General features: G+C 28.2%; 2 protein-coding genes across 2 annotated transcripts; one reads left to right on the top strand and one right to left on the bottom strand.

Annotated features, from left to right (window-relative positions):
• Positions 1-14,431, bottom strand: LOC107440488 (replication factor C subunit RfC3). The gene is made up of 11 exons (XM_043042654.2): positions 14,172-14,431; positions 14,015-14,079; positions 10,602-10,738; positions 9,677-9,756; positions 8,715-8,788; positions 6,767-6,926; positions 6,598-6,679; positions 3,640-3,769; positions 2,713-2,790; positions 937-991; positions 1-133 (listed from the first exon to the last, which is right to left on the bottom strand). The coding sequence occupies exons 1-11, from the start codon at positions 14,204-14,206 to the stop codon at positions 46-48; spliced, it is 984 nt and encodes a 327-aa protein (XP_042898588.1). The 5' UTR covers positions 14,207-14,431; the 3' UTR covers positions 1-45.
• A 76-nt stretch (positions 14,432-14,507) lies between these two features.
• Positions 14,508-17,389, top strand: LOC107440487 (Heat shock protein 70 cognate 4). Its single transcript, XM_016053425.3, has one exon. It carries the CDS (start codon positions 15,190-15,192, stop codon positions 17,137-17,139), a length of 1,950 nt encoding a protein of 649 aa, XP_015908911.1. The 5' UTR covers positions 14,508-15,189; the 3' UTR covers positions 17,140-17,389.
• Positions 17,390-18,670: the final 1,281 nt, after the last annotated feature.

Raw genomic sequence — 18,670 nt, 5'->3', positions numbered from 1 at the left:
TTATTAAGAATACAAAAGTTTATTTAAAATAAATATACAAATTCTTCACTGAACCATATCTCTAGCAACTTGAAAGGCAGATATCAGAGCACTGAGTTGAATTTTTTCACTAGTACCAGCAGCTAAATTATCTCTAAAATTAAAGAAAAAAAGTTTCACTTTATAAAATAATTTTTTTTTGTTTCATTAATAAATTATTTTATCAAGCAAATCAAATAGTTTTAAAAGGTCAATAAAATATACTGTCATCATTAAGTAACGTTACTAGCATGCTTAAGAGATATTTTCCTTATTATGATCTATAATAACCTTTATAGTACATCAAATTCTTTTAATATTGTTCGCTAAACAAGGTGTTCAATAAAGACTGCTTGTAATATATTGCTGTTTTTAGAATCCAAGTAAAAAAGCTATGGCCAAGAGGAGACTTAAATTATTATTTAAATGTTTGATGATTTAACCCCCTTTGCTCATTTTGAGTACTTCAATAATGATTCATCAGAATTCAGAAATATTTCTGATTTATTCCCATTTAAATATTAATTTGCAATGCATGCATTGTATTTTTTACTTCAAAAAATTATGTTGCAGAAAAGAAAAAGATTTTTTGGTCAATACATAAATAAAAGGTTTTGTAATAAAATATTTTTATACAAAAACTATTCAGTTTTAGATTATGAATTTACAAAATCCATCAAAGCAATTTTCAATTCAGCTTTTTTACTAAATGTAATCACAAGTCACAATATAAAAAATTTATTTAACATAATTGATAAATTAAGACAAGATCAAGTTTTATAACAGTTTAATGATTATCCTAAAATACAAGTAAAGATATGAAAGCAATTTAGAGATGAATTTAAAAAAAAAGAGAAAAAAAAAACATTTATATTAATAACACAAACATTTATATTTATACAAAATAATAATACTTACTCAATATCTGCCATTTTTACTAGCAAATGAATTTTCACATTATCTGGTAATTCAACTGAAATATATAGAAAAAAAAGAGTAAGTCTAATAATAATAAAATAAATAAAGTGAAATCTCATTTAACAGATAATCCCCAAATTTGGATACATCATATTACAAATAATTCTTCATTGAAAAGCAACTTTCTAATATAAATAACCAATAAATGCTTTCTCCATATTAAGTCCCTCAGATAGACTCAATCACTAATTAACAGTTCACGAGTCTTTTTTGTACTCCTTAACGTCAAAAACTATAATTATTGCTACTTATTTACTGAAAGCCCCCCTTTTTTACACATATGTGAATAGTTCTTAATGGGAAATTTTATTGAAGCACTCATTGAGACAAAATTTCTAAAGGAAGAGAAGAATTACAAGAACAAATCCGAATTCTGGATAATACCTAATTATTGCATTTACTCAGAGTTCATAACTGGTTAATTTAAACTAATAATTATGTATAAGTTTGCTTTGATCTCTAATCACATTTATTAGTCTACCTGAAAAAATATTTTCAAATGAAAGAGATGCCAAGCATAAATTTTAGTTCTAATATTATTAAATAAAATATACAAGATTTTTTTATGCATAAATGTGATCGATAATTTCTTGAAAATTCTGTACCTTGGATTTCTGGAGCACAATCATCTCTGAGTTAAAAACATTTTATTATAGAAATTTTCAGTTCATAGAAAAGAATTCGATAATGAATATGACGTTATTAATTTGTAATGGTTAATAAGTAAATTCAGAAAGTTTTTTTAATAAAGATAATTGTGGCAAAATTTGCATAAAAATATGGACAGTAGAGATAATTACACATTTTTTTAATATTTTTTATATACAAACAGTAAAACATTTGACATAAATAAAAATTTCGTGAACAAAAACATTAATCCATTTCATAGAAAATGTATAAACGATAAAAATTTATGCAAGATAATTTGATTTCAAATGAAGGCAAAATGTCTAGAATAAAACTCATAACATACTTCACATTCCACTATTTTTATATTATTTCATCATTCAGGATTATATTAAAAAGAGCAAAGCAGTTTAAATAAAACAGAGTATGAATGCACTCATTGAGTCATTAAAAACAATCCTTTTGAAGAGGAAATGAGAAACAATTACTTTGGTAACCTAAGCAAAAAATGCAAATTATGTTATAGCCAAAAGACTTTGACAAAGCGCAGTCAGTTAAAAAACTATAATATGCATCCTTAATTTAAATATCCTAATGCTTTTTTTTTCTTTTTCAAAAGAAATAGAAATACATGATTATTCCATCAAAATTTAAAAATAATGAATCATTTTTGGTTCAAGGTTATCTGTAAGGATTCACTGAATTGAGTTCAAACTTGGCTAAAGAAACATTTAATGCTATTTTTTATGTATGAATAATAATGAACTTAACACACTTTATTTTTAAATAATTGCAAAATGTAAATTTTTTTTGTTTATAATAAAAAGCATTTTATGATTAAAATTAAGCCCTCCTTTAAGATGGTATGTTATGTAACTTTTTTATTATTATCATCATACCAATGACAACAAATGGGTTTCGAAAACAATTTTTGATACTTTCACGTTAACATTAGACTGTATTTTCACATATTATTAATAACTCATTTCAGAAGGCACAATGTTGCAAAGCATTTTTTTTTTAAAACAATTAAGTAAAATTAAAAAGAAGTAAAATTTAAAAAGAATCAGATAATTTAAAAATACTTACTCCTGTGCACATACAAGTGAACTTGAGTCAAAATGTCTTGTAAAGCTAATCCTTTTAAAGTTTTCATATTATTAATGTCTAAACATTCAGTTAAGAATAATGACAAAAAAAGAAAAGAAAAAAAAAGACATGTTAAAAAATGACAGAAAGTAAAGAATCAAGATTAGGCATATGCCACAAATAAAATAAACAAGAATAACTTTTTTTAAGGAGAATATTATTTTCATAATTAAATAGTTACAATTATTTAAAATGTACAGTTACAATTGCAATAGTTACAACTGTAATAGTTACAATTGTAATGCAACAGTTGTAATAGTTATATATAACCCAATAATAAAATGAAATAATGCAAAACAAATACTACTAAAAAGTAATTTTTAAAATAAAAGTTAGCAATAGTCATAATGAATAAGAGAAAAAAGAATTTAAAAGCAAAAAAAACTTAACTAAAAAATAAAAAAAAAACTTTTTTCAGAAGAAAAAAAAATCTAGTTTGGTATGTATATTACTTGTTCGTTTTATAATTTTATGTATGCATCAGGGGCAACCAAAAGTGACCGATGATTTGAAAATACAATTAAAGAAAAACAGGAGATAGAAATGTACAGTTTGTTACTTTCTGCTTAACTAGTTTCAAATTTAGTAACAAAATTTGCCAACAGATTGATTTGCTCGCTGAAAAAGTTATAAAACAATATTCTTTGTTACATATCAGATTATTGTAACTGTAATATTTGCACAAACCTATGCTGAAATTGTCCTAAGATAATCATTCAGTTGCTGCTGATTATTTTGAAGACAATTGAGGAATATATTTATAGAAATATAGTGTTAATGTTGTAAATAACTTACAATGAAACTAACACAAAATTAGAATAAAATAAATTAAATTGAAATAAAATTAACAATTGATAAGAAGGATACTATTAAAGGCAGATACGAAATCATCATTCAGTAACCAGTTGACAATTTTTGTGATATCCGATTTTAGGGGATGTCCAACGCAAGCATAAACATTTTCTTCATTTACAACATCAAATGCTAATGAAGCACACTGTAATAAACAAAAGATAGGAAACATACTTTAATTTTAAAATCAGGTATACAAAATTTGAGCAAAATTGGTTGAATGATTTCAGAGAAATTGAATCTTAAAAAAGTTGTATGTTTATAATTTAACTTATCGAAAACTATAACTGTGTGCAAAGATTTTCAATTCTCTCAAAAGGTTCTTAACATTTGTTGAGATACGCAACATTAAGGGGTCTAAACTTCGGATTGCGGTTCTGGCTATACTATTTGGGCAATATTTCCCAGATTGCAAATATCCCATATATTTTGGGGGTCAGAAATTGAATCCGTGTAAAAAAAAAAGTATGTTAATTCAGAGAAAGTATTTTTTTAAAATTTTGTAACTTAAGATAGTGTCGGCACTAATTAATTGACCATTTTGGGGTCACCTCATTAAGTTTGAGTCTCAGAACTTGTAAGATCTGATCATACGAGGCCTGTCTAAAAAGTATCCGACCTTTGGCCGGAAAAAATATTTCGAATACCTGACGGAGTTGGGACCCTAATCCCCTTCAAAGTAGGCCCCTTGTGCTTGCACACACTTAGCCCACCGATCCTTCCACTGCTGGAAACACCTCTGGAAGTCTTCTTTTGGAATGGTGTTCAGCTCCGTCGTCGCGTTCCGCATTATCTCTTCTCTACTCTCAAAACGGGATCCTTTCAGTGGCGTCTTCAATTTTGGAAACAACCAGAAGTCGCAAGGAGCCAGGTATGGAGAGTAGGGAGGTTGGCGAACGGTTGTAATTCCATGTTTGGCTAAGAAAGTGTGGATCAATTGGGATGAATGTGCAGAGGCGTGCTTTTTGTTCCGGCGACAACAACTTGGGTACGAATTTTGCAGCCACTCGGTTCATGTTCAAATCTTCACGCAAAATTGCATGTGCAGAATCTTTACTCACTCCAACCTCTTCTGCAATCTCCCGCACTGTCAAACGACGATCTGCCATCACCAAATTTCGCAACCTCTCAACATTAGCTGCACTCCGAGCTGTTTGGGGTCTGCCGCAACGCTACTCACTCTCCGCTGATGTGCGGCCATCTTTGAATCGGATGAACCACTCCTTAATTTGTGTTACACCCATCGCTTCTTCTCCAAACACCTGCTGAATCTTACGAATTGTTTGGCTTTGAGAATCACCAAGCTTTTGACAGAATTTGATGCAGTATCTTTGCTCAATTCGTTCAGTCATCTTGCGAGAAAACTAAATCCGACGAACACTACGAACAGCACCTTACTTGGCGACCACCAGCCAGCGAGTTGCACAAGTGAACACGGTGAAAAAATTCAGTTATGTGCATTAAGGTTCCTCCTTCCACTGTACACTAAGGCGCCGCCTTAGAGTCACTGCTTTGCGCAGGAAAAATTAAGGTCGGATACTTTTTAGACAGGCCTCGTATTAGATCAAATGTTTTTCAGAATGGTCAGTTTATTTATTATTAATTTTTTCTTTTTTTTTTTGCACTCTATACATAAATAATATATTAGAGTACACACTTTTAAAATTTAGAAAAATTAAGTCTTAACTCTTTGGTCTCACATTAGGAAAGAAAATTTGGTTGGCAAGATAAAGAACATTTTAATTACCAACTCAACAAATAATGTAATTTAATTACTTATTTAATAAATAATGTAATTTAATTACCTATTTAATAAATAATGTAATTTAAGTACCAATTAAGACTGATTTTTACTTTTAAATGTTAAATACTCAATTACTTGGTTTTTGCTTCTTTTATTAATGGAATTTTTGCTTTAAAATGTATTGTTTGCTGTTTTGGAACTGTGCATTCCTTTAACTTAACGAATTTTAACTGTTATAAATTTCTTAACGCTTTTGCGAAAAACCCTTACAAATGAAATTCGTTGGCTTAGTTAAAAAATGAAGATAAGTGCAGTTTGATTTTGACAAAGTTACTAAGTTGATTTTTACTAACCATCAAAGATAGCACTGAGATAATTAGGATAATTTTTTTTAAATATTAGCATACATTGTACGAAACATCTTAATAACAAATTCATGACAATACCCAAAGATCATGTTAGAGACAAAAATTAAAGCCACTCTCAATTGAGCAATATGATAGTATGATTTTAAATCTCAAAATACTTTAAATTCAGCTTATTTAAAAATGTGGACCAGCTGCTAACAGAGGCAGTTAGCATTTTACAAAATTTGAAAAGAAGTATTTTAAATTATCAATTTAAATCTAATCTTCAATTTAATAAGTGCACTTTTGTCTATTTGAGACTATTTTAACTGCTGTTCTTTCCAATGTAGGTATGCCAATTGAACTTTTTCAATTAAAATAATTACTTTTTTATTTTTTCTATTTAAGATGTTAAGTCTCTAGTTTCAATTGATTTTAAGAATCTGAGTTTGTGTTTGCAAAGGCATGAAAAAATAAGTTTTAATGTTTATGATTTTATTTATTTGTATGTCATTAAAAATATTACTTTTTATAGATATTTATTTTGGAATACCTGAGTTGATATTCTTATTAGTTTAACTGACAGTTTACTTTTTTAGCCTTGAAATCCTTAATTGTTATTTATTTTCTTTGTGTCTTTTTAAATTAACAGTCAGGGTTGATATGGATTTTATAATATTCGTGCAGAAATACTGTAATTTGAAATATAAAAAGCAATTTTCTGCAGCATTATGACTACACCAAGGGGAAAAAAGGTATTTTTTTAAATGCAGCCTCCTTTTCCAAAAGTAAGGCGCTGTTTTCCGTATAACCCGGGACACGAAAACGTCTTCCACCGGCTCGGTGTATGTATAGATACATATATACACAGATAATACAAACCTGTAGAACATTAAGAACTTTTCTCATATCACCTTGTGCCAAATCCATTAAAGCTTTCCTTCCATCCTCAGTTACATTTAATCTGAAAAAAAAAAAAAAAAGACAATTCATAATTAAAACATTTTTAAAACACATACCAACACAAGGTTTACCGACTAAAAATTCATACTTTTCTTGTTCCACTACATGATCGAGCCTTGGCAAAATTTGTTTGTTTGATAAAGGACCAAACCTGAAACGTGTACACCTTGATTGAATGGCTGGTGTGATCTTTGACAAGTAATTGCAAATCAAGCAGAACCTAGTATTTTCAGTGAATTTTTCTATCACTGAAAAAAAATAAGAATACACAATCAGATATACAGATAAGACTACTGTCATTTTTTTAAATTAAAAAAAAAATCAGATCTCTATAAACATTATTAAATGCACCCAGTCATTAAAAACAGAATGATCAATTCGTTTCAAGATTAAATTACTTGACTATTAAAAATATTCAAAAACATTGCATATTTTTGTTACAAAATTGCATATTTTATTATTTCAAACCCTTTTATACCTTGATGGTTTGGCAAAAGGGAAAATTTTATTTCCTTTCCTCTGATAACAGCATAGAAAAATGAAGGTCGAAATATAACTTTTTAAGTGAGTGATGGCAGCTTGGGCTTGCTTTTTAAATCTAAGACAAAAGAGTTTTGATTAAAATTTGTTTGGGATTGATAGGAAATTTTTGAAACATTTTCGGTGCTAAATTAGCATGATCTAATCTATCAGCTTTTTATTTAAAGAGATAATCTGCCAAAAATTACATCTTTAATTTTTAATTCAAGAATCTAATTTTTTTTATAACAATAAAATATTTTTTCCTTTCAAACTTTGGCTTTATGCATATAGAATAATGCAGTTAAAAAAATTATAATAATGCCTTTAATTTAAAAAGTTTCTAATGCCAAAAATATTGTTTTTGAAAATATTTCAGCTGTTTGAATGGAGGTTTTTTGTTTCCTTCAGGAAGTTCTACTATTAATAATCAAAAATACAGAAGAATTCATTCTCTATGGTTATTAAGAATGATTTGAGAGATTAAATAAAAACAGAAGAATACAGATAAAAATAAACAGAAAGCTCAGATGACAAAGCAAACTTTCATATTAATTGCTCAATAGATATTGAAAAGAAATTTTTATGACTTGTCAAACTTTCAAAATTAAAAATCATTATTTTTTTCTTTGTTTTATATCCATGATATTCTCACTTCTGTAAACTATTTAAGTGTCTGGTGCCTTGTTTTAACAACTAAATCGAGAGTTAATAAAGACTGTGAACATTAGCAAAAGAAAATGCTTATGTTTTCACCAGTGATACTAAAAGAGAAAGAAACCAACATAACACCTTGACATGATTATTAGTCAGGGCTTTTATTCAAAAATATTTGCATTAAAACTGTACAAATTTATAAATTCAACCTGCCCCAACTAATCAAATTAACATATCTTTTATGTATTTCAGTTCTATAATATTTTTATAGCGTACTTTTACTATATGAATATATTAAATGATTAATATTATCATTAACACATTTTGTGTAAAATAAAGTTACTTTCACATTTACTATTTTTCTAATATAATTATTTTCTTATTAGCTCTTTTCTAACTAAAATCAAGCTGGCAACACATTAAAGTATTTTAAAGTAAACCGTGGACAAAATTGATACAGAAAAGTTGCCTACAGCTTAGTTTAACTTAAGTGCCACTTTTATAGCAATATGACAAAAAATAAGCGACATTAAGGGATACGTTTTAGACAACTTTGTTAACTAAACTTATCTGTTTAAGTTTGCATCTATTTTGAGAATTAAGAACATTCTCTAAAAATAAGAATGTTTACTCACAGAAAATATATTTTTTTTTCATAAACCATTATGGTTGCAACCTGTACTTGGAAATATGATATTAGAATCAGGAATTACTTAGAAACCTGTATATCTAAACACATTGATAAATATTATATATAAATATTATATATACATATATAGGTAATGTAAGAAATAAATAGGAATTGNAATTTTAACAGTATATATATATATATATATATAAAATGACCCTTAGGAACTCACCTCTCCTTAAGGCATTTTGTGCATCATTTGTCATAGCATCTGCTTCATCAAGAACAATCAATTTAAAACCAGATCTACATTAATTAATACAGGTGTCAGCATAACAGATGTGGTAAGGCAAGCTCATAATTAAATAAAATACACTTTCAAATACAATTTGATACAACAAAAAATAATACAAAATTGCATTTTTAAAAATAATTAAGCAACAGTTTGCAATTATTAAGAGCTAAAATTTTAACATTCATGAACAGAACAACAAATAAACACTGAATGACAGTTATTAACATGTAAACATTACTAAATCTCTCTATTTGAAGCTAACAAAAAAGATCTGTATAAAAAAAAAAGATAAATAAATAGAAAAATAAATAAACAAATAAATAAAGTAATAATAGAGCTTCTAGCTAAAACACAATATTACACAAACAAAAGATTTTTCAAACATGCAATCTATTACATAAAACTATAATTAATAAGAAATTATATACATTATAGGTGAATTTTTTTAATACATTCAAATATCTACTAAAAACTTAAATTTTTTTTTTTACAAAGAGTGATAAGGATATCATCCTTATCACGCTAAGGTGATATTTAAATAAAATTACTCATTTAAAACTTTTTTATTTTATTATTTTTTAACATTATTTTCATGACTTAACTAGTAACAAACTTTTAAAATATGCAATTTTTTATAAATATAAATTTAAGAAAAGAGTAAAGTTTAAATTACACACATATCTATTAAAAATTAATTGTAGGAAGTGAAATGAAAATGGATTCCAATCTAGAAAAGAATGCTTAAATAAAAATTTTAACAATATCAAAGATTAAGAAAAATCAAAATAATTTTAAAAAAATAATAAACATTTTAACCATATAATGTAGTTTTCGTAAATACTTCTTATGAATGACATTTTTTTTTATAAGTTATTTGTTATGCAATTAAAAAAAATTACTTGAATATTGTTCTGGTACTAGCAAAACCAAGAATTTGTTCTCGCACAACACCAATGCCACGATCATCAGAAGCGTTTAACTAAAAGTATAAAACTTTAGGTCATTTAAATCTGCAGGTGATTTAAAAACAGCAATGCAAATTCATATATACATATAAATATGCAGAACAGTTCAAATATTTTAAAAAAATAGATAATTAACATATTTCAATAATTTATATTGATTCGACATAAAAGTTTTCAAAATGATTTAAAAACTCTTTACAGTAAAATGCAGTTTTATTTCAAATATAATTTTTGTTTCTCTTAATATATGGATGGTTAATTATGAAAAGTATAACATTTAGCGAGGAAAAGGATGGTTCTTGGTAACTATTTTGGATGTATTTTTTTATTAATATTCAGTTTACATGATCAATCTAACTTTTAAGTTTTAATGATTTTTTCTAGGATAATTCCTTTAATAGACAATAGCTTTTCTGTTTTGAGTATCATAAAAAGATAAGTCAAAATTTAAACTAATAAATAGGCAATAACACACAAAATATAAATCTTATTTATAGCTCCTTTTTTATTAGGACAAAATAATTTTATGAAGATCTTATAAACACTAATATTGGGAAAAACTTTAAATTCTTATTTCAATAATATATATTCTGATTGTTAGTATTTCATTCAATACAATAGTCAAAATATGGAGGTGTACACCAGAAGTTAAGTAAATAAAAGTTTATTCTAGTATAAGTTATTTTCTTTCAGTATAAATTTTTCTTCTGGTATCAGTCAAATTGTTGTTTGCACTCAATTAACTGTCCGTAACTCTATTTAAAATTAATTTTTAAATTACTAAAAAATAATTTAACTTATATAGATTTTAAATACTAAATAATGCTTAGGTTTCACTAAACAATGGTTTAAAACTAACCTCTAAGACCATGCTTGAAAATTCTGCAGGAGAATATATTTGCTTAGCACAGGCAAGTATTGTGGACGTTTTGCCAGTTCCAGGAGGGCCATAAAATAACAAATGAGGTAATCTATCTTCCTTGATGAATTTATTAACTAAAAAGAATTATAAAAGAACAATATTTAAAACAGTATTTGGAATTAATTTAAATATTGACAAACATATATTCTAATATTTGGCTCTGTCAAATCTTGATATGAGCTGAATAACTAATCATTTGGCGCACCTCTATATCTAATAAAGTAATAAGAATTAAATCTAACAATATAAAGATTTCAAAAAAATACTTTTTAACAATTTATTAAGCATTTCAAGATATATATTTTTTGTACATAGATTATTTTTTCAATTCATTAACTTTCGAGCTTTTAAGCAATCATTCTAAAAATCAAATATTTTTATTATAGGGGAGTGGCTCACCTTTTTACTTTCTTTTTTTAATTTTGATCAATTATTGTCAAAATTTTACCTGGTATTCTTGTAACATTTGAAAACATTTTTAATTAGGTTTTGATTTTGTATTTGTCTCAGAAAAAATTTAATTTTTTTTAGCTACATTGTTATTTGTCCCAAGGTCTATACTTCCTAGTGGGGTACCTTGGGGCAATTAAACAGATGTGAAGAGTTATGTAGAAATTTTCTAAAAATAGTATAACTAAATAAATTTTTGTCTCCTAATTTTGATGGTAAAGTTTTATTTTGTTAGTTATAAGTACTTGCATGCAAATCCAATTAAAAAATTTTATATTCAATAATAATCAATTGTTCAGAATCAAATACCAAACCTACAGAACGTTAGGCGCTTTGCTTTGGTTCTTTAAGTTTTAACAAAATGTCATTTGAATCTATGTATGATTTGTCTTCATTTCTGAGATAAATAAATGTTGAAGATTGATTAACTTTTCTAAAAAATAAAAACTCATATTCATCTCCATCAATGCAACCTACAAAAGCAACAACATATCTCTTACCAGCAAAATCTCTAATATATAATCTTGTTTCACCACTTTTCTGTAGATGAACTTTTTTCTTATCCTTAAATATTTCGTTGTCAATTGTACTAATCGTCTAAGCTGCAAACAACAGCATCACTGTTATCATTACACAGATCACTAATTACTGGTTTTCTTCCAGAAATATTTTTCACTTATTCTGAGAGCATGAAATCCTCATCTTCACTAGTACTGAACTGAAGCTGTTTAGTCACGTTTTTGCCTTTTCTATTTCTATAATGCTTAATCATTTCAGTTGTTAAGCTAATAATAACATTTGCATGTGATGTCATTGATGCTTTCAAAGGGATGATTTCCGTATCGTGATCTTTACATATTAAACTTGTTTCTTTAAAAACTCTCTTTATTAATTAACTAAAGTAAAATTTTTATACATTGTACCCAATATCCCCGTGGCAGAAACACGGCGACACAGCGACATTGTCGCAGAAAGCGACTGAGTTTTTGCAGAAAAATTTTTTTTATTTGGGAAATAAAAATTTTTGGTTTGCCACAAACAAAAGTTCTCAAAATAAATTCTGCAGAAACAGAAGCTGTTTTACCAACAAAAAAAAAAACATTTTCTTCAGAAACAAAAAATTTCTGCAGAAGCAATAATGGTTCTGCAAAATTTTTTTCTTACAGAATTGTTTTAAATATTTTTTTTTCTAGCGTACCGCGGAAGGAGAAAGCGCTCGTAATTCTCCGTTAATCTCCAACACAAACAGTTACTGGATAAAAAGGGGAGAATTTTTTTCCCCTTTATTAAGCTATTTTTGGAAATTTGCCAACTTCGGCCTCTATCGCTGGCGCAGTAATTTGCTTTGTGTTTTTTTATGAGAACAGAGCATTTTATATTTTTTGCACTTATGTGGAAAATTTCATGCGTAAAAAGATTCTTTTTTTAAAAAAATCATGTCTAGCGAAAAGGTTATTTGTTGCAATTGTGAAGCCACAATAGTTAAAACAAATTTGAAAACTGATTTATCAAGGCGGCATTCCGAAAAAGAAATAAGATGGAAGTCGACAACATCTAAAAATGCCTATATGCTTTGAATTAAATCGTCGAAAAAAAAAAAAAAACGCAATCTAACGATAAATGAAATAAAGCCTGAAAGATATCTCACTATCTACGATTTTTTAGCATGCGAATGAAAACCAGATTGGTGAAAAATATTTACTGGTCACTTTCAAACAGGTTTCCATACGCATGCGAAAAAAATCGCATCCAATGAATATGGCTCTAATACCGATGTTTCAGTACTGATAAAGACTATTTCGTTTCGAGATGTTGAATAGACTTGAGCATATTGAGTCGGAAACTGCTTCTGCATACTTCGTGTGGAATCAGTGCTATATATTTACACAATACAGTGCGAAATCACAAGCGCTGTGTATTTTTTTCGTTCTGAACTTAATCTGATCACGAAAAAAGTTTTATTTACCTCCTTTTTTTAAAAAAAAAATCTTTCAATAAGTCAGTACAATATTAATCGAATCTAATTAATTAGATAAAATTAATTAGATGTAGAAAAAATTGAAACAAACATTGCTTTAATTTTTTTGCTTTTAGAATTCGGTTATAGTCAATACTATTTTATTATTTTGATTACTCAACTTCAATATTAATTTTTTCACCTGATTTGTTTCTGTACCTGATATAACTACTATAGTGAAACATTAAATCATACTGTTTTAAACTGATACTTCAAATTCAGTTATCTTGTTTTATAAATTTAATCTTTTTGTCCATTCTTAGCTATTTCTATAAGTTCTATCTTATTACAGGTTCTGGGTAATCTTTATTTATGCTCTAGTAAGCATTTTTGTCTGCAGATCTATACATTTATAACTTTTCGTTATTATCGAAGATTATGCAAATTTATACTTAAACAATTTAAACTTATTAAGAAATGTAAACTTATATTATGAAATTAAAAAAAAAAATCTACACAGTTTTATTCTATGCATGTAGACTTATTTTATAAACACGAATTTCATCTATTATTATAAATTCATTACACATACATTTATAACGATAAAAATATCTTGCAGAAAGATATTGGTTCTAGTTAGGTTTGTCGCAGAAAGTCAGAAAAAATTCTGCCACAGGGCCCAATATGAAGTTATAAGAATGAGTAATATTTAGCATAGTTCTTAAATTAATCTGCGTATGCATGAACGAGTAGAATATATATGTTAAATAATTACTCTTGACCAAAAACTATCCTAACAGTCTAAAGAAAATAATGGATTAAAAATGCTTATGATGTTGTAAAAGACGGTACATTTTTGGTATGCCTGAATTTTTAGAAGAATAAAAGTATGAAATTTAAAAAAAAAAATTTTTATAAATAAATTAAACAACATATTAAATACTTGTTCTGATAATATCTTCATGTGCTATTAGGTCATCCAATTTTTCAGGTCGATACTTTTCAACCCTGCAGGAAAAAAAAATGTACAAAATTTCAGATTTGAAATGATATTAAGATTTAAAATATTTAAATACGCTAAGTATAAAATTATATTATACCATGGTAAATTATGTGTAACCAGCTTTTCGCTCATTTTAAAACAAAATAGCTATTTCCCGCTTATTTGTTTTGTTTCTAAAATTTTAGTTCTTTGTAGTTGAAGTTCTTTGAATGGGGGCTGGCTTTCTTTCTGATTGATGCATTTGAATAATATTTGTATTTTAATGATAAAAAATATTTTTATTGATTTTTCGGACAAAAGTTATTTTATTTAATATGAAAAAATTGTCGTTTTAATTTTTTTTGAATAATTTTATTTGAAATAATTTTGATAAAACTTTATAAATCTAGAAATGGAAGCTACCTCTAGCCTTTGGCTAATTTGGCGAACCGGCAGACGAACCGCCTAATAATTTACGCCAAATTCCACATGCCGCTTGTAAATAAAGAATTTTCTTTATGTTATTTAATTATTTTTACTGAAAAAATACAATTAATCTTTCTTTTTATACACTTATCTAGAAGAACAAATCTAATTAATAGTATTTTTCGATCTTAAAATACTTGAAAAATTTTAATAATCCCCCATGGCAGTATCCCTAAATGCAATGAAATTAAAGAATAACTATTTTTGGAAAATCATGATTGAATCTCATTTAAATTTTTAGGGTGATTTTGGGATTTTTTTTAATAAATCTTGCACGTAAAATTATTTGAGTTACGTTATTGAAATCATGAAATACCAAGTTTTATTGATTTTATAATTTTGATAAATGGAGCTATGCTCTAGCGATTTCTCGCCAAATGAAGTTTAGATCTGACGTCACTTTTACGTAGCATATACATCCAATGAGACTCCCACTCCTAAAGGAGAACGTCGCTCTTCTGTGACGTAGTTATCTATTTCCTCGTGTTCTGATTGGTAGAACATCGTGGAAGCTTCTAGAATTTTCTTATTTTCCTAAAAAGGCGGACATTTCACAAAAATCGTCCTCATTTACTGACTTTGGTCGCCTGTTGTAGCTGTGCTGCTAGTACTTTACTTCAGCTTTAAAAAATTATCTAATATACATTAAAATGGCTACTCCTGCTATTGGTATTGATTTAGGAACAACTTATTCTTGTGTTGGTGTTTTTCAACACGGAAAAGTCGAAATTATTGCAAATGACCAAGGTAATAGAACAACTCCAAGTTACGTCGCTTTTACCGAAACTGAAAGATTGATTGGAGATGCTGCCAAAAATCAAGTTGCTATGAATCCCAGTAACACAGTTTTTGATGCTAAAAGATTAATCGGGCGACGTTTTGATGATTCTGCTGTTCAATCTGATATGAAACATTGGCCTTTTGATGTCGTCAGCGATGGAGGCAAGCCCAAAATTCAAGTAGAATACAAGGGTGAGAATAAGACCTTTTTCCCTGAAGAAATCTCTTCTATGGTTCTAACTAAAATGAAGGAAATTGCTGAAGCATATCTAGGAAAGACTGTAATCAATGCTGTTGTTACCGTTCCTGCCTATTTCAATGATTCTCAGAGGCAAGCCACAAAGGATGCCGGTACTATTGCTGGACTTAATGTTCTTCGAATTATTAATGAACCTACTGCTGCTGCTATCGCTTATGGTCTAGACAAAAAAGGAACTGGTGAGCGAAATGTTCTTATCTTTGATTTGGGTGGTGGCACCTTTGATGTATCTATCCTTACTATTGAAGATGGTATCTTTGAAGTAAAGTCCACTGCTGGGGACACTCATTTGGGTGGTGAAGATTTTGATAATCGCATGGTCAATCACTTTGTCCAAGAATTTAAGAGAAAGCACAAAAAAGACTTAACCTCAAACAAAAGAGCTCTAAGAAGATTGCGAACTGCCTGTGAACGTGCAAAGAGAACCCTGTCTTCTAGTACTCAAGCAAGTATTGAAATTGATTCTCTCTTCGAAGGTGTTGACTTCTACTCCACCATCACAAGGGCCAGATTTGAAGAACTGAATGCTGACCTTTTCCGAAGCACCCTTGAGCCTGTTGAGAAAGCCCTTAGAGATGCAAAACTAGATAAAGCTCAAGTCCATGATATTGTATTGGTTGGAGGGTCCACACGTATTCCCAAGATCCAAAAGCTCCTTCAAGATTTCTTCAATGGTAAAGAATTGAACAAGAGTATTAATCCCGATGAGGCTGTTGCTTATGGAGCTGCTGTTCAAGCTGCTATTTTGAATGGTGACAAGTCTGAACAAGTTCAAGATTTGCTTCTGTTAGATGTAACTCCCCTTTCCCTTGGAATTGAAACTGCTGGAGGTGTCATGACTGTTCTGATTAAGCGAAACACAACAATCCCTACCCGACAGACCCAAACATTCACCACTTACTCTGATAATCAGCCCGGAGTACTTATTCAAGTATATGAAGGTGAACGTGCCATGACAAAGGACAATAACTTATTAGGAAAATTCGAACTCACTGGTATTCCTCCTGCTCCTCGTGGCGTGCCTCAAATTGAAGTAACTTTTGATATTGATGCTAATGGTATCTTGAATGTATCTGCTGTTGATAAAAGCACTGGTAAAGAAAACAAAATCACTATCACCAACGACAAAGGCAGATTATCTAAAGAAGAAATTGAAAGGATGGTTAAAGATGCTGAAAAATACAGAGATGATGACGACAAACAAAAGAGCAGAATTGCTGCTAAGAACTCTCTTGAAAGCTATGCATTCAACATTAAGTCAACAATAGAAGATGAAAAGCTTAAAGACAAAATCTCAGACGACGATAGGAAAAAGGTTTTGGATAAAGTTAATGATACTTTGAAATGGTTAGACAGCAATCAGCTTGCCGAAAAGGAAGAATTCGATGACAGACAAAAAGAACTTGAAAACATTTGCAATCCTATCATCACAAAACTGTACCAATCTGCTGGTGGTGCTCCTGGAGGCATGCCTGGTGGTTTCCCTGGTGCAGGCGCTGGAGCTGGAGCTGCACCTGGCGGAGGCAGTACTGGTGGACCAACAATTGAAGAGGTGGATTAAGATCATTCCGAACTATGCTTTGTGACTATTAATTTATAATGTAGTTTTGTGATAAACTGTTGAAACTGCTTCTAAGAATCAGTTGTGGACTTCATATGTTATGTTCATTCAGGTAAAATTACTTGGACTCATTTAATCATAAAGCATTGTTTTCATTTTCACCTTAACATCTAGTTATATGAATTTCTTTTTCTGTGTAAAAAGTTTTTGTATAATTTCTGTTGAATAAATTTTTTCAATTGCTTAATAATGTAGCATTTCTAGCTTATGACTTCATATTTATTAAAATTTTTCAAAGTTAACAGTAGTTTTAATTTTAGGTGTGCAAATTTAAACTTATAGGACTTAAATATGCTGGGATATTTTGCAGTTTTTTGAAATGTTTGCTTTGCAAATTTGATTTTGTGTATCTTTTTGCTGAAGGAATGGAAGGTTGGCCAGATTAGTACATAAATGGTGTTTTCCTTTTTCAGTTAGTGATTCTTGCTAAGTTTAAAATTTTTCTTGCTTATTAGAAAATGCATTGAGTACCACTTATCAATGGTAAATAATTACGACTTAAAATGTACTATCTTTAGTTCCATAGTCTTTTAGTTATTGAATTAAATTTTGTGATTTTATTTTTTGAAAATTGATTTAGATCAACTGCCTTTTTTATATATATATTTGTTTTAAAGGTTAAGAAATACTGTTTAAAATTATTGATACTTTTATTATTTTCTTTTCTTAGTTTTAAAATTTATTATAAATTTGCTGCATTAATTAATTTTAGTTAACGAAAGTACTTGGTGTGTGTTAAGTTCCAACATTTGAAATTGCAAATAAAATGTTAGTTAAAATTCAAATTTTTGAAAAATAATGGAATTAAAAATCTACATTATATTTTATTCGTGTAAAATGTATATTTCTGAAGCTTGAGGTTATATTAAAAAGAAATTACCCTAATATGTAAAAAATAGAAAGAAAAAGTGTGTTGAATTAAGATATTTTTTCCTGATAGTGTTATTCTTCCCTTTCAAAGTCTATTTGAAGCTGTAGAGTTATTTACAGGTAACTGGTATTTTTTCTCATAACATGTTTGCAGTATCTTTGACATTATCAGGTTTTCCATCAATCTGTTACATTTTTTTTGTCATATTAAAAACCAAAAGAAAAATCTAAATTTTAAATTAAAATTATGGTTTGCTAATTGAAACTGTTTTAATAGTTAATGAACTGGGTTCTGTCCAAGCCCAAATTTACTACAGCTAAGCAGTACATTCACAAATATAATTTTAGTAAAAGCGGTAATTTCTTAAAATACTTTTTCCTAAAAATTTTTTTTTTATCTCGTAAGAAACTGTAAATCCATATTTTTGTGTTTTTTTTAATATTTTTAATTTTCACAAGTTATGAATAAATTTTCATAATATGTATCTAACAGAAAAACCTAGACAGAGCCCTGAAGTATCCTTTAAATTCTCTATTTGATCTAGTCTTTAAATTTCAATCTTGTTAGAAAGCTTCTAAAATATTGATAATATTAATTTTG

Source organism: Parasteatoda tepidariorum, chromosome 2, assembly GCF_043381705.1.
Source record: "Parasteatoda tepidariorum isolate YZ-2023 chromosome 2, CAS_Ptep_4.0, whole genome shotgun sequence".
Lineage (NCBI taxonomy): Eukaryota > Metazoa > Arthropoda > Arachnida > Araneae > Theridiidae > Parasteatoda > Parasteatoda tepidariorum.
The sequence above is the reverse complement of the archived record's forward strand: the minus strand, read 5'-3'. Positions and strand labels throughout refer to the sequence as shown.

What these genes read in the sequence shown, in the direction of transcription:
- LOC107440488 (XM_043042654.2), bottom strand. Translation starts at nt 14,206, where the DNA reads ATGAGCGAAAAGCTGGTTACACATAATTTACCATG. An exon ending in ACAAAATGCCTTAAGGAGAG is followed by an intron (nt 6,927 to 8,714) that starts GTGAGTTCCTAA and finishes ATTTTTTTTCAG; the next exon opens with TGATAGAAAAATTCACTGAA. An exon ending in TTTCGTATCTGCCTTTAATA is followed by an intron (nt 2,791 to 3,639) that starts GTATCCTTCTTA and finishes CTGAATGTTTAG; the next exon opens with ACATTAATAATATGAAAACT.
- LOC107440487 (XM_016053425.3), top strand. Translation starts at nt 15,190, where the DNA reads ATGGCTACTCCTGCTATTGGTATTGATTTAGGAACAACTTATTCTTGT.